Source organism: Phaethon aethereus (assembly GCF_964289735.1).
Source record: "Phaethon aethereus genome assembly, chromosome: 4".
In the NCBI taxonomy this organism is placed as follows: Eukaryota; Metazoa; Chordata; class Aves; order Phaethontiformes; family Phaethontidae; genus Phaethon; species Phaethon aethereus.
This window is the reverse complement of record NC_138578.1, coordinates 59159486-59176321: the sequence shown is the minus strand read 5'-3', so window position 1 is coordinate 59176321 and position 16836 is coordinate 59159486. Positions and strand designations below refer to the sequence as shown.

Here is a 16836-nt window from a genome sequence, read left to right as displayed (position 1 = left end):
CTGTTGTGGCTACCTCCATCCTTTCTTGTTTGAAAGATTTCAGTATTGTGATAGCTAGACCTCTTTTTCTCTGAGTAGCTTCCTAAAACTTCCTAAGCCATATGAATGGTTAATATTGTTTAAATAAGTTGTTTATTGTTCTCCAGTATATGCTGTTTTAGCTATTTAAACTGAGAAATGCTACCATATTTAAAACTTCTGCTTGTGTAGGTTGAACAATGCTTTGAATAAAACAATAGCTTCATTAGAAAGCAAACAAACAAAAAACCTGAAGCAACACCCCCTTCCCTGCAACCTTGATAATTTAATATTTAATGGATTTCACCAGGTATTCAAAGGTAAATGGGACTAATGCAATTCTATTCTGATGGCTGTGTTCTAGAAAATATGTTTAGTTCTACAGTTTCTCTTGTAAAATCTTTTAGTAACAAGCTCTGTTTCTGAAGTGCCAATTCATTGACTTGTAATGCTCTTAACTGAATAATGGTTTTTATGTTGCTGTGCTTAAATGTAAGTCTCAAATTCCAATGTATATCTGTTTTTCAGTGAGGTCGGTGGGAATTGAGGACAGAATTTGGGCCTATGGGCCTTAGTAGGGTTTCTTAAAGAGTTAATAAAGTACTCATTTATATATGGTGAATACAAAAATTTTAATGTGTTTGTATATTTTAAAAAAGTCTCTGACCTACTCACCCATCCCATGAAAATGATTCTCTATTCTAATGAGCATAGTTGAAATATTGTTCTGCATGTTGGCAGGAGGTTTTTTCAGTTTGCAAAGTAATGTCTTCAAATTATTTTTTTAAATGAATTTAATGAAATTCTTTCTCCACAGTATATGCTGGATGCCGAAATTCTTTGCAGCTGTGGATTTTCATCATGTTTAGATTTGTAAATACCTGTTATGCCCATTTGTTTGCGAAACAGCTACTGTTTGCTGGTAGAATTAAAATAAGGATATGATTTTGTAGGAGGAATACTGTTTATGCTGATCTGATATGACTTTTGCTATTTGATTTCACTTACTGTAGCCTATATTTATCTTCCAGGCTAGTATTCTGCCTCAAAATTTTATTCTCTGAATATAAAATGTATCTAATACTGTTCATTGAAACCTGAGAACTAAATTACTTGAAAGCTGCTCTGCATAAATCCCTTGAGCAGTGATTATCAAGCAAATGTGTTGTGGCTATGTGTATGGCTACAAAAAACTCTTGGCTGTTGTGCTTTTGGGACAGTCAAAATAAAAATGAATAATAAGAATATTTTTTTCATAGTGGCTGTACTGGAGGATTCACACTTCCGTTTTAGTTGAGATGCAGAAATCATTATTATAAGAGAGAATACAATTTTAATAGATACATAAGCAACAGACAGCTTGTAGTAATAATCTTCTCGGGCATCTAAAACTGTTGGGTTTTGTTCAGCGTGTTTGAGGAGCACTGGGCCTCTCTAAAGCTTTGAGAAAAATGCAGAGAATATTAACATTTTTTGAAGGAACTCTTCAGCAAGCAGGCTGTCTTTCGCTGCCTGCACTATGTCAAAACTATTCTATTATTCTCTTTTTTTCTTTCTTTCCCTAACGGGTGCCCAGTCTTGTTATTTCTCCCGTAAATAGTGACTATACAACAGGCTTCCACTCAAAGGCCTTATTCATTTCCTCCCGCCTTCCAGATTCCATAAGCCCTTGTAGAAGTTCCCAGAGCTTTTCTCTTGGGTTAACAAGCTTAGTTATTTCACAAATGGAATAAATATTGCAGATTATTTTAATATTTTTTAAAAAATTCTTCCCAGTAGCCATGTTTGGTTGACAGAGTAGAGCAGCAATCTGCTGGCTGCAGCTGTTCCTGTTGTTCTGCTGGATTACCTCTCAGAGTAACGAGAGAGATTGTTTCCAGAGAGGAATGTACAGAACATAAGTAAAAACTTCCTAAATGGAAAATTACTTAGCCTTTAAAAATGAAGAAGAAAAAGAAAAACTGGCAGTGTTTTATAATCCTCTTCGGACTCTTTCAGCTCATCGAAATGTAAGAGATTTCTTACCTCAGGCATGCTGGGCACAGCTGGCTTGCCATGTTTTTTAATATTATCACTATATTCACCCAAACTAGGGGTGCTCTTTTTTTAATGGAAGTGCCCCAAGATACTACCAAAAAAAAAGCATAAGTGAATAAAATATATATCAGCTTTGTTTGTTCTGATTCACACAGGTTTCCCATGCTGTTTAGAAAGCCAGGTTTTTGGTCAGGTTGTCTGGAGTGGAGGCTTTTAGTTTGAAGTTCTCAGAGGGACAGTACTTCCCTGTAGTGAGCTCTGTGCAGCTTACTCACTGGTAGATGCTACTGGCCTTTCCTTCCGTTTTGTAGATGTCAAACTTGCAAACCTGCATAGTGGCTAAGCAGCATTTTGGGATGGGGGTGGAAGTCAAGGGTTACTGTAAACTTTAGGAGAAAACAGGAGCCAGTTATGTCATGGGACAAAAGCAATGTACTAACATGTGCACTGCGAATAGGATGCTGGTACATAGGAATTTTTACCTGCAAAACTCAGGATGTAACCTGCCAGCTTTTTATTTATGATTGGGCAGGCTTTTGTTGAAGTAGTGTACTCGCTTTGAGTGTTGTGTTCCAAGAAAGATGAGAACCATAAGAAAAATTCAGAGTAAAGTGACAAGAATGATGGTCTAAGCAAATACGACCTACAGTGAAAGACTGGAAAGCCATTTTAGCATGCAGAATATTAAGCATGGTGAAGCGTTGAAAAAGATTTTCCAAGAAACTTGTGAGGATCCAGTTAACAGATTAGACAGAAGTCTGTCTGGAGCGATACAAAACATTGCCTTTGGCAAGGAAGAGAGAAAAAAACTAAAACCCAAACATGCAGCTAGCTTGAGTTACCAAAGGGAATCGCTTGAATTTATGCGCTCCATGAGATGTGCATAAATCCACACCTAGAAATAAACTTCAAATGCAAGAAGAGCTGGAAATATTTTTTTTTTTTTTCAGGAGTCTATTCTGAAAAAATAAAACCTTGAAGCGCACGGGAAAATGTAGAAGACCTGTATCTTTCCACTGGAAGTTCATTTTAAGGAAAATAGAACTCCTTTTGTGTCGCATTCTTCTCTGGTTTGTGGGCTGCATGTATTTGGGTTTTTTAGTTTTGTGCCACTATTAGCATAGATTTTCCTTCAGAACTGATCATGAGAATTGTTTTTGCTCTTTGCTGGTGAGGAACAGCTCCTGTCTTACTAGTGTCTGTAAACGTAGTTCTGGGCAGTCATCTCCATTCACTTTATTCTCCCAAAAGAGGGTAACAGGAAGGAAGAAGAGCTTTTTAAGGTACTTGGAAAGGAGAATGGGTTTTTAGCTGTCCCTCCAGTTTCTTCTGGGAATCTTAACTTATGTCTGAAAAATTAAGAGTAAGCCTTGTAGAAAATAACAAGACTTTTTTACTTTCTTTGATCAGGAGAGCTAATTGGTGTCCTAAAGGTAGAATATGTTACATAAGTATGCAATAGTTATACGAAATACATCCGACTTTCTTTACCATTAATCACAAACTTTAATTTCCTCTTTTAATACAAACAGCAGCTGAAGCTGTAACAGATTTTCTTTCATGGTTTAAGGATATTTCTTCTTAAAACGTTTGTGTCCTATGAAGACTTTGTCTTATTATGCATGAGACATTTTTGAGACTCGAGACTTGAAAATAAGTTGTAAACTACATTTTTAAACCTCTATACATATGTAGCTAAACTAGTCTTGTTTATAAACTTATTATTTTAGAGTTTGAGTTCTCTGAGCATATAGCCATCTGTATATCCAAATGGATTAGGGTATTTATTTCTGTTGCTCATTTTGAAATTGGAATATCAGAACAGAAGTTCAAGTCCCAGTATGCTTTATATAAAAATCTACATACATAACAGATGAACAGGGACTGAAAGGGCCTAGCAGTCTTGAAAGCCAGAGACAGTTTGAGTCAGCACAGAACTTTTTCTGGGCATTCATGGCACCTGTGGTCCTTAGTAATGCCCCCTGCTCCCCAAGGTATATTTTTCACTCCTAGAAGGTACAGTGTAAATGGAAGTAAATTGCATGTAGAAGTGACACAAGTGGCTGTGACCCCTTTTATGTCTTCTCTACTCTAAATAATGGCATTGTTTTCAGATGTCTCCAAAGTAGAAGGATTTCTGTAAAGGAAAGTGCAGAACAGCTTTTATTTGGTGAAAGTAACTACACTATCAGTTACAATTGATAGATATTTCATATTAAGTCTGTCTTTAAAACTACACCAAATAGTGTAATAAAATTACTTGACTGGGAAAAAAGACTTTCGTTTTCATAGCATGTGTGGTGGATGTGATAATTCCTGAAATTCACTGCATAAAAATAAAAATTGTTAAATCCATGTGAGCATAGTAAGGCTTGAAAGGTTTAGCATTCTGTGACATCTGAATGCCAGAATAGTAAACATGTTGCATTACATTCATTTAATACTAGCAGGTACCACTGTGAATTACATCATCAATGCATACATTAAATAGATAATTTCGAGACAGTATAAAACAGTAGAGATCACAAAGAGCAGGAAATTATAAAATAGCACAAAATATTTCTGTGCTCTTTCACTGAAGTTTTTGTGTTTGTGATTTAGGTGTGGAAAAACAAGATGCTTTGTATTCTTGAGTTCACTTTGTTAGCTAGGCTCTCATCACACAACTGAGGATATGTTTCAGTAACTAGGTGTTCTTTATCTGTTTAAATATAATCTTACTAGTTAATCCCCAGCTTTGTTTCTAATTTAAAGAAACATGCTTTGGCTTGGAAGAAGCAGTCAGCTTGGAACCTGTGAAATACTTAAATTTAACTGGAAGAGAATCTGAAATTCTGGGGGAAAAGAAACTTATCTACTAATGAATAGGTTTGGAAAAGGAGAATTACATTGTGAAGGTTTTGTGATTTGTCAGAATTCAGACCTAAAAGCGTGAGGGTGTTCTGAAGATTTAAGTCTGCAAAGTTCAGCTTGAGGGACTTCAAGCTCATGTGGCAGTTGGAATGAGACAATATGTGCTAATTAATCTCTGTCACTTGGGATGTTTCTCCCTTGCGTTTTGATGTAGAATACTGCACTGTGAAAGCTCAGTGATGATTATCCATCTAAAAAAAAAAGTAAGTTTCTAGGAAAAATATTCTAGAATTAGAAACAATTGGGGAAGGATGCCATATTTGAATGGCTAGTGACATAGTATGAAAGCTGTGAATGTAAGCATCTAGGTGTATAATATTCGGGTGTCACAAATGTACCTCTGATGTTTTACCAACATCTGTTCTCTGTTCATCGGTATATTCTGCTGGAGTACCTCAATACAGTGCCTCGGTACTGGAAAATAAGTAAATTTCTGAAATCTGAGACTGGAAATAGACTTGCAAACTGCTTCCTTTGTGTCTGGACCATCAGGTCAGACTCTTCCCCACCCACTCTAACAGACTCTCTGCATTTACTTTCTGTCTTCTGAAAAGAAGAAACTACATTTTTTGTTGATTCAAAATTCAGCAGTTTGTCTGCAAGAAATTGGATGCCTGTGTTTCACAGCTTCCCTCTGGCATTTCATGTGCCATAACCATTTATCTCAAATCTAAGATGTCAGTTTTCCCCACTTACCTTTCTACTAGTACTTGAGCGGAGTAAGCGGTTCTCTGTATTGGCTTGAACATCTGTCTATGCCTTTACCGCAACAATTAAGAGTCTACTTAACTCTTCAACTCAGCTGAAATACTGGACTCTCACAGATTCTGGGGGGTCCTTATTGGGTTTCCAGTGTGTGCCAGCTGAAATGGTAGATAAGAGTTGGTATTAATGATCAAAATCTAATTTAACTGTATATTTAAAATGTTACAACTTTCCAGATTTACAGTGTGTAACAGTTTCATACTTTTACTTTCCTGAGCGTTTGTTGACTTTTATGAATATACCTGTGTCATGGTTTAGACCCAGCCGGCAACTAAGCACCACGCAGCCGCTCGCTCACTCCCCCTCCCGCAGTGGGACGGGGGAGAGAATTGGGAAAAAACTCGTGGGTTGAGAAAAACACAGTTTAATAGGACAGAAAGAAAGAAGGAAACAACAATGATAATACCAACAAAGGAATGTACAAGAACAAGCGATGCCCAATACAGCAATTGCTCACCACCCCGTGATCGACAGCCCGTCCCCGAGCAGCGATTTCCGCCCCCCAGCCAACTCCAGTTTATGTACTGGGCATGACGTCGTATGGTAGGGAATATCTCTTTGGCTAGTCTGGGTCAGCTGTCCTGGCCGTGTCCCCTCCCAGCTTCCTGCACACCCCCAGCCTGCTCGCTGGCAGGCCAGCACGAGAAGCTGGACTGTCCTTGACTGCTCAGCAACAACCCAAAACATCAGCACATTATCAACAGTTTCTCATCCCAAATCCAAAACACAGTCTCACACTAGCTTCTGTGAAGAAAACCAGCTCTATCCTGGCTGAAACCAGGACAACCTGAACACATGAACTTACTAAATTATTGAAGTCTCTTATTCTAAATATACTTTGAGATCAAGATAAATGATGAGAACTTAGAACCTTAGAAGTTCCGACTCTAGAACTACGCTACCTTCAACACAGTTCTTTCACAGGGGCAAAAGAGTGACTTCACAGCACTAACATAACTACAGAATGTTTTCCTGCTTCCAGTAGTCATGTCAGGTTGAAATGAGAGGAAGCTGAGATAATATTTTCAATTGCACATTCTGTAACAGCCAAACCTTTTTATTATTATAGTAGTAATTCACTATGTAAATTGTTAAATGTCATATTAAAACTGATACAATGCAAAATATACCTAAAGTATAAAATTCCTCATCTGTTACAAGTACTTAAAATATAGGTCACTATTTCTGTATATGGTATTACTCTATGAAGAGTGCCAGCAGAGGGAGCACACATGGGCTACCAGTTCAGTCCCTAGACCTCACTCAAGGTGGTGTTCTGGTAGTAAGGAAGGACAACATAAACTTAAATTGGCTTTTTTTTTTCTCCAGATAAAATGAATTGTGTTAGGTGGGCATGGTCGAATGTGTATGTCAAGGACTGTATTTTCCAAAAGCTTAAGAAAGCATTGTTAATAAGAAAGTTCACATTTAAAACCCTATTTAAATACATATACTGAATGGTGTTCTAATACCTATAAGCTGCAGCAGTTTCAAATTACAATTCTTAGAGTTATGATCTGTACATGTACTCTTACATCTTCTATGATATTAGTGCAGTAGCAAAGGTGAGTACAGGCATGGGAATTGTTAAAGTCATTTTCAAATTTTTAATTTTAGGGCAGCAGCAATGACTCTAAGAACAGTGTTGTTATCGCTGCAAGCATTGTTGGCAGCTGCAGAACCAGATGATCCACAAGATGCAGTAGTGGCAAACCAGGTAAGATACTGAGTTGACTGTGAAATTGGTAACACTTGTGTAACTTTTGCTAACTCAGATTAGGCCCCAAACTTTGTGGGAGATAAAGATTTAAAAGAATTTATTGGAAAATTGCCTTACAGTAAGTGTGAGTTACTGTGGTGTTTTGTGCTTTTTACTCTTTGGATTCCAGAGTAAGTAGCAGTTACTTTACAGTGTCAGGAGGTTTATTTGTTAGTTTTGTTCCCTATTTAGCTTGTCAGAAATGTTAGGAAAGAACAGCATAGTAAAATGAATTGCAGTATAACTTGCCCTTTAAAATCTAAGGCTTCTAGTATGAGAAAAGCAATGTGGTACTGGTTTAAAATGAGTTTTAACTTCATGGTGTACTTTGGATTTGGCTTGGTGTGTAGCTCCTCTTCCAGATTAATATGTATATTGTGGAGCATTGTATTTGTTTTAATGTCAAAATTTTATGAATAATGACTTTAATTACTGTTGCATTTAATCCCAAGGACCAATTTATCAGAATGAAGCATCCGATGTATATTACCTTTGCAAGTACTTGGGATAACTATTTTAGTCACTGGTTGAATTGATATCAGTAGAATTGTATAATCAGCAGGGTTTGTTACTTTTCAGACAGTAGCAATAACTTACAAGAGGTACTAGCAGTAAAATGTCAACTGGATCTTACGCCATACCAGGGCTGACATGGTTCTATTTAAAGTGTTGATGAAAGATAGGAACAGTCATTCCATAATTTAATAGTCTGACAATTTTCAACAAAGTCCCAAGTATGTGTGTGGTGTTTTTCTTTTTCCTCAGGGGACAGAGAGGGTCTGGCTTTCCCACTGACTGGCAGTCAGAGTATATTTTGGTAACAAAAGAACAAAGCAAGCAGAAGGTTCTTACAGGAGATACAGATGAGATTGATGCTGGAAGTCAGAACCCTCCAGGACAGGGTGACAAAGTGTTACGCCCCTTCTCTCCAAAAAATCTGTTTAGGATGATAGATCTGCAGTTTATCAAACCTGTCAGGGTTGGGAGGGAAACATGGAGCCACTGGGTGGGGGAGAACTTTCTGCTGCTGCTATACTCAGTAGTCAGTACACAAGGCTTGCTTGTGGGATTCTGCAGTACTGTAAGGCTGCTCTGAACAAATGTCCCTGAACAGTTCTGTCAGACTGAATTGCTCTGCGCAGGGGGAATTGCTGCAAAGGCCAGCAAGGCCACCAGGCATGTCCCTGCACCATTTTTTCTTGCCGGATGCGTGCCCTTGCTGTCACACTGTCTTTTTATTAAATGAAAGCACTTTTTCCTTTTTCACAAAGAACAAGAATAGTGTTTCCCATTCTGGCCCCGATGGCAGAATTTTGTGTGGGAGTCCTAAGTCTCATAGAAGCATTTGAGCTGGAAAGAAGAGTTTCTCAGGCGAAAATCTTCATGAAACTGCCTAGATTCTGAAGAGCAATTTTCCAGGCTGCCTGTCAGGTCCTTGTGGGGTTGTATCCAGTGGGACTGTGGCATAGATGATGCAGGGAGGATTCAGTTTCTCCTGTTCCCTGCAAATACCTGCATAAAAATTATACTGGGGTTTGGCCTTGAGTTACAAGCATGTGTATGTAGGTAGAAAGCAATTGTAACATCTTTGAGAGATGTGGCAGTAAACACCCAGTTCCTTGTGTTTTATTTGATGGTGGGATCTTTTGTAGTGTTTGAGGGTGTTTTTTTCCCAAACAAAGAAGAATTAGTTATCCTCCACACTCATTTTTCATTATGTTAATTTACTAAACTATGTGCTAGACTACTAAGCTGTCCAGGTAAATGGCAGTGTGCTACAGCCTCTTGAGCTGAATCACAGGGAGAACATGGGGAGAATGCCTGTTTGAATGATGTCAGTATTTTCAGACAACAGCTGTCTGGTGTCAAAACTACTTCAACTGGTTGCTGTTTTTTGTGTTTTGTTTTGTTTTTTAAGTACAGCAACATTAACTACCTCAGATTCCTGATACAGAGACATCAGTAAAAGGTGCCTTTAGGCTTTTCTCAATTCAGTTAGAAGCTAGATTATTTACGGGTACCTAAGTAAAGGAATTTTATTTATAGAACACTAAAAGCTAGTTCTGAATAAAATGCAGTTATGACTAATCCTTTGCACTTCAGCTAGTTGCTTTCTAGGCTTGGCAGTGTTCTCAAAAAATATTAACCAAAAAATGGGGGAGGATCTCTTAAGAGCAGAAGAGTATAGTACTTCAGGATGCTACTGATGCTTAACTTAATCCTTCCTCTCTTCTAGTTATTACAACCGAAGAAATTTATTACAGACCACTGTATTTATAACACAGTGAGCTATTTCCAACAATAGATTGTCTCCCATGTTTGTTTTAATGCCATTAATAACCAGATAGTAAATAAGACAAATTACTTCAAGTGGAACAGAATTAGTGGGAGGTGTACAAAGCACACAATGCAGTGTAATTGTTGTGTGTTGCTGTAGAAGTAAAATTGAAAGCAGTAAAAAGTATTGTATTCCCTTTGACGGTACTTTCTAGATTTAATGATTGTTTTCATGTATGAAATGATTATCAGCTGTGTTTCTGTCCTTAAAATGCATCTACATGTTTGAATAATATATTTTGCAATATCTGGTCTTATTGTTTAGGGCTAAAATTTATTATATATGTAAAGATGGGAATACCTACTCTTTTTTAAAAAGTGTAATGGTTAAGGGAAGGAGTCTTTTTTTAATGCAAAAAACTTAAATTTGGTATTACATACAAAAGTTGCTAAAATAGGAAACTCATCTTGCTTTTCTGAGTACAATTTATGACAGATGACCCACTTTCTTGGTTTTTTAGTTCTTGGTGCAGGCTGAAAACTCTCTGTGGTAGGGTCTGTTCTGTTGTTTATTAGAAAACTTGTTAGTGACAAGATTGGTGCAAAATAATATTTACATACCCTGTGTGATTATTTTTTCTGGTAAGTAATAGCTTGCATGAAAAGAATTGCAGCTTCCTAGCTTTTTGCACATGCTCACACATTTTTCAGCCCTTCTTTTGTCACGTATGCTATCAATATGCTTATTCTCAGGAGGAAGCCTGGTAGTAAAATGTCAGCCCTGACTGAAAAACTGCAGACCTACTTGCAGTGTATAAAACCAGGCATATTTTTTAAATGATTAGAAAAATACATTAGAGTAGTATGCAGTATGTACATTCAGGAGATGTTAACATAGGGGTAATTTGTGCACTGCCACACTGAATACAAATTTTCAGTAGCTGTGCTAAATACCATAGAATCATTTAGGTTGGAAAAGACCTTTAGGACCATCAAGTCCAACCATTACTGTAAACATAGCTACCTTGCTTTTGATCAGTGCAATTGAGAGCAGTACACTACTGTACGCATAAAATACCTGCAGTGCATAATTTAACCTAAAGGCAAATGCATTAAATGAAATGCTTGCTTAGGTTGACTATGTGTAATCCTCATATCCAAATTTCATTTCAAAAACAGCAGTATGGTCAGCGTGAAACACTGTTGAAGGTATTGTAGAAAGAATGATGGATTGGAATCTGCCATATCATCTTGCTTTTTGGTTGGATTGTTGAGTTGTTTTAACTTTCCCCTTCTCCCCCCTCTCTCTCTTGTGTAGTACAAACAAAATCCAGAAATGTTTAAACAGACAGCTCGACTTTGGGCACATGTGTATGCTGGAGCACCAGTTTCTAGTCCAGAATACACCAAAAAAATAGAAAACCTTTGTGCTATGGGCTTTGATAGGGTAAGTATATATAACTTAAATATTTTCCAGTAGGGGCAGGGCAAGTGTATGTCTATAAATACAGGGAGTCATTAGTGCACTAAAGTAGACTTGCTACTTTCATGACCTTTTTGTAGGTCTAATCGTTCTGTTTTGATAATTGTTTTTAAGAATCAGTTTTAAAATACTACATTATTAGTAAACCTTGTGAGCTACCCCTGCCTTTTTTGAAACAATTTTTCTCTAAATTATTAGTTAGGATTTAACAAATGGTAAACTAACGTTTTCTGATTAATCTGTGAACTTTTTGTTCCACTTCTCAGAGCTGCAGGTTCACACACTGAAAATATTATTGCTTTTCTTTTCTCATTGCAGAATGCAGTAATAGTGGCCTTGTCTTCAAAATCATGGGATGTAGAGACTGCAACAGAATTACTCCTGAGTAACTGAGCCATGTAGAGAGCGCTGCTTCAGTAGTCCAGCTTGCCCCTTCTGGAGGAGCATCACCATCTGTTATTTTTAGGATTCTATATAGATTCTCTTTTAAAACTGGCATTCTTGCCTGATGATGCTATCTAGGCACTATTGGAGACTGAAAAAACTGCTCTGTAAATAAAGCTAATTAAACGTCTGTGTAAATTTAAAAAGGGGAAATACTTTAATTTTTTTTCTTACTAAATATTGTAAAAATTCTTTGAGCTCAGCTAAAATAATGGGGGAAAAACATGCCTACTTTAGTGTTTAGCAGTGTGACGAAGACTAGCAGGAACTTGCTTCAGGATTTTGATTTGGTAATTCAGAAAGCAACATTTTTGAGTATTTGTCATCAAAATTGTTGGTGCCACTCATCACAGCTATCTTACTGTTTTTAACATGGATCCTATGTGCCTGTGGATTGACCTATATTTGCATGCTTGTACTTAATAGACATATTAGGTAGGGTCGCTGAAGAGAGCACCATTGAAATACTCGAGTGTTCTTGTAACTTTTTTCCTGAAAGACTTTCAAGACTTACCCAAAGTTCCAAATGGTGACCTATTCAGAACCGGTTTCTTCCTGGCTTATTAATTGGGAAACCCCATTCTCCTCTCCCTTACATCGTACAGCTGAAAATCCTCGCTAGATTATGTTTCATCATCTGTGGGTATTGTGTATGCCATTTACAGTAGTCTAGGCTCCCCTTGAAAAGATATATTTTGAATTACTAGTAATGATTTTCATCCATCATGTTTTCTACGCAATCTCGTAAGGAGTATGCCTCAATACAGCACAAAAAGATAGAGCTGGTTTTCTTTCCTTTATTTTGGTCTTAAATAGATGTAAAATGTTCTTCGGTACATTCTGGATAATACGGTTTCACTGGGTTTGAAGGAGGAAAAAACTGATTCTCTAGCCTACTGAGAATTAAAAATTTTTTTCTTTGGGTATTTGATATGATGCAATCAGCTGGTTTTTTTGCAGCGGTTTTCTAGCTTTATTTGGGGCTTCAATTTAAGGATTGCTTACCAGTTACTTTAAAATTAATCCTTGCGTTTTTCTCTAGTTGACACATGGAGGCTGTGTTGGTATTTTTACTGTACATACTTCAAATGCACATAGAAGTAGAAGTGTGTTCTCAATTTAGCTTTTGGGTTGATGTTTCTGATAAACGAGAACTGAAATCTTACCTTGGCTTGTACATACAGTCAGTCTTTTCATTCGTATTAAAATGACATTTCATCCTGAGTGCAAAAGCTTGAAAATTATTAGTTTTGCAACTTCAAACACTAGTACATCTATTTAAAGAGAGCTGTAATGTCTTTGTGAATATGATGCTAACTTTTGAGAATATATCTGACAAGGAAGGTCAGAGAAATCCTGAGACTAGGGAGTGGGGATTGTGCATAATGGAGTACTGTATAAGTCATCTTTTCCATGACTGGTTTTTCTCCTAAACTGTGGATTAATGGGGTGGGGAAATATGTCTGTTTGGGTTTTTCTGGAGCTATGAAGTACATGTTGAAATAGTTTTCACACTTCATAGACAGTCTGTTTAGAAATCACACTAGAGAAAATCAAGAACATTATTCTATCTGTTAAATATCTGGAGCATCGTGGTGGGGGAACAGAACCAGAAAATAGAGCTGTGGAGACCTAGCTAGTTAGGGATGTTCCCTCTACTGCTCTGACGTGTCCAAACTTAAAAATATTTTGGGGCACAGACAGTACATTCTTTGAACTCATATCAGTGCAATACTGAATGCATTTGCATAGTCTTTATACTTACTGCTTCTTAAGGTGTAGTCAGTGATCAGTTTTCTTGGGTATTTTTGAGTTAATGTAAATCATTTGCAATGATGCCAAAGGAGATGAGTTGTTTTGTCTTTCCTTATATTTATTTATTTTTTTTTTTAACAAGAAGCTGCTACTGTTCAGCTGGTTTGCTAGGTGAAAACCAGGGACGGTAGGAAACTATGGCGAGATGCCACTTGTGTTAATCTCAAGTTGCTGTCTTTTCTGTTATACAGGCTAAGAACTTCTTGATTACATCAACACTTTTTTTTCTTTTTACCCTGGTGGTAATTACAAATTGCTGACTACTTTCCCTTGTTCTTCGCTGCTATTTATCAAAAGAAAGAACTTGGAAATCGTTGTTGGGGACATAAAACGTCTCAGTTATGGGCTTCTGAATGTATCTTTTGAGGAGATGAGTCTCCTAAGAGCAGCAGGTTTTTCCAACAGTATGTAAAGGGATAAAGGCAGGCAGGGAAAGGGGAAGGGGGGCAAAAAGATGGGGGGAGGTGGTTCTTGGGTGAGCATGGACACCTCTGAAACAATGCCCTGTTAAGTTTTGCTTCTCTGATGAAGTTACCATGTTTTCTTCTCTACTGCAAAACACTTGTCTTCTCCTTTCCCCTTACGTATAGATGTTGGATACTGGTTTTTGCCCTCCCTCCATGTGCCTCATAGCAAGGGTACCTTGATGCTAGCTCAGGTGCTGGCAGGAGGGAAGCTTCTCAAGAGGTGAGCTGGGAAGGAGACATGACCTAGCACTAAGGAGACATCTGTGGTCTGAAGTCCCTCTGAATTTTGATGTGCGAGTCCTTTATAAGGAATGTTTTTGTATTTTTGGTAATTATCAGAGTTGAATATAGGGATAACGTATGAGGTTAGTTTAACTGCAGCTGGGGCTGAGCCCTAGGAATTTTGCTGTTAGTATTCAGTTTATCATTATGAGTTTGTACATACAAAATGGTAGTTCTGTTTTCTCTATGACTGAACATTGCTATATTCAGGGCCCTGTGCATTCTCAGACGTGGAGTTGCCGTGCAGCCCACTCCAGCTGCGGGCTCAGGCTGCACGTTTACCACTTTCTTACAACAAGACCATAAAACATGGATGCAGTTGCTTTCTAAGTACAAATAAATCCTGCATTGTCTTCCTCTATCGTGTAAGAAGAGGGCTTGAAACAGCAATTTTGAAGTCTAAATGGCCCTGTTTTTCTAAACAAGGTATTAGTAATGACGCTTACCGATTGCCAGAGCATCATCATCAATGATTTGTTTCTGAATGTTTCAGTGTGCATCCAGTGAAGTGGTTTATCCCTTGTTTGTTTTATTGGTGGGGAACAAGAAACTCCCATCTGGTCCAGTTCCTCAAAGAGTAAAGTACAGCTTTGCTCAAAGGTAGAGAGGTGCCCTGTCCTGTTGCCGAAAGCCTCCATTGTCCCGTCAGTGCCAAAAGCCCTGCTGTATCCCACCCCCACTGCCAAATTCACAGCTTCCTCCTGTTGCTTCTGCCAACAAGCTGTGTTCTCAGTATGATGAACTGGTACATTTTGGAGACGGAAGCTTAGAAACATACTCTTCTGGAAAGATGCAGCACTTAGTGCCATTCATTCTGCATATTCCAGACTTCAATTTAAAAACAAAACAAAACAAAAAAACCCAACCAAAACCCAAAACTTGCCACAGAGTGTGCGGGGCCTTGACTATAATTGATTTGGTAATATTAATCTGAGCAATTAGATACTAATGGTGTAAGAATGTCTTGCTTTTTTTTTAATTACCATTGTATTTAACTGTTTTCCAAGTAAATTAGTATGGGGATGCTGACATAAGGAATACAGGATCTTTTTGTTGTTGCTCTCTGAAAGGAGGAATTAAATAGCCAGAAAGAAGCTTACCTTGTAATGCCAAATCTGCATTATATGGTGTGGGTAACAGAAACATTTAAACTATGCAAATTTAAGCTTAGCAGCTGTGAATCAGACTAGGCACTTCAGAGCATACAGATTGCTTATTTACTCGGGGAGGGGATAAGGGAAGGGGAGTGAAATCAAAACACATTTTCACGCAAGTGTTCTCATTTTCTGCCTTGGTCATATGCTCTGAAGGTGAGGTGTTCCGTTTCCAGAGCAAGGGGAAACCTAACTGTGTGCACGTCCCCCATTTCCTTCCTAAATACCAAAAATAAATAAATACCTAAAGAACAAAAGCTAACTTGGACTTGGAGGCTTGCCCAGAGCGGGGAATGTTAAATAACTCAGCAGTGAAAGTTAGTTTGACTTTGCATCTGCTCATGAGCAGATGCAAGGAGTAGATGAGGTGTCCTTTCCTGCTGTGTTTTGTTGATAGAGTTGGTGAGAAGCATCTCGATGAGCCTGGCCACTGATTTGTGATCAGGTGGTTGGTTTTGTGTGGTTTTGACGAGCAATTGGCTCAACAATAGATGGCAAAAGCGCATTTCATCATCCCCTCTGTTGCGTTCTGGAACTAAAGCGTGACAGTAAACATGCTCATGCTCATTGGGTGCCTAAAGCTTTTTCTGGGAAGACCATTTAGTTTTTTCACTGCTATCGTCCTCATTTTCCAGGCACGGCTTGCTCCTAAGGCTAGGCAAAGGGGCAATCGCTGCTGTCTTGGTAGCTTTCTGATCTGTTCCCAACCCCTTGGTAAACCATGTAGCTTGCTCTTCCCGTTTGTGCTGTTAGTGTCATCAGCTGATTCATCATTAGCCTCATGAGATCAACTGTTGTTAATGCATTTTGCTTCTTGCTCGGTTATCCAGCTGCAACTCGACTCCAGATTTGTTCTCACTGGACAAACTCTTGCAAATCATTTGCTCTGTACTGTGATGTGATGTTCCTTCTCTGCTGTTACCTGCTTTGTAGGCATCAAGATAGCTAGCCGATAGCTTACGGTGCTGAGCCATTCATCGATGATGTAAGTTAAGATATATGACTCGACAGATGAGGAAATGTACTATGAAAATGCTGTACTTGTCCATTTTACGATTTGCGGCAACTGCTGGTGCTCTGTTGTGGTGTCTGAAGGAGGCTGCCATCATACAAATGCTGATGTCAACTGTTGAAGAACCCTGCTTTTCACTTAACCTTTTCCATCCTAAATTCTGACTTTTCTAAATAAAAAAGAAAATAAATATATTTACCAATAAAAAAAATATTGCAGAAGGTTGGTTCCTGAGCATCAGCCTTCCTGTACAGGAGGAGCGGGTGGGCTGGAATGCAGCATCAGTGTTTTTTGTCTTGAAAATAAAAACTACACAAACACTTTTGTACACAAACGATTTTTTAAATAAACACACATTTTAAAAGATGTTGATTTTCACTGGGAATGCTTAACAATAAATGCATGTTTCC

The 16836-nt window shown here is 38.0% G+C and overlaps 1 protein-coding gene across 5 annotated transcripts in view; it reads left to right on the top strand.

Moving 5' to 3' along the window:
• The window catches only part of UBE2K (ubiquitin conjugating enzyme E2 K), a gene marked incomplete at both ends in the record, with an annotated part of 40213 nt that extends 28568 nt beyond the window's left edge, over nt 1-11645 (top strand). For 3 of the 5 annotated variants that reach the window (XM_081998853.1, XM_081998855.1, XM_081998854.1), the window contains 3 exons: nt 7351-7450; nt 11088-11216; nt 11571-11645. In XM_081998853.1, the coding sequence (XP_081854979.1) occupies nt 7351-7450; nt 11088-11216; nt 11571-11645 (304 nt within the window). The remainder of the gene's footprint in view (nt 1-7350; nt 7451-11087; nt 11217-11570) is intronic. The other 2 variants (XM_081998857.1, XM_081998856.1) reach the window with 2 other exon arrangements.
• Between the last annotated feature and the right edge of the window lie 5191 nt (nt 11646-16836).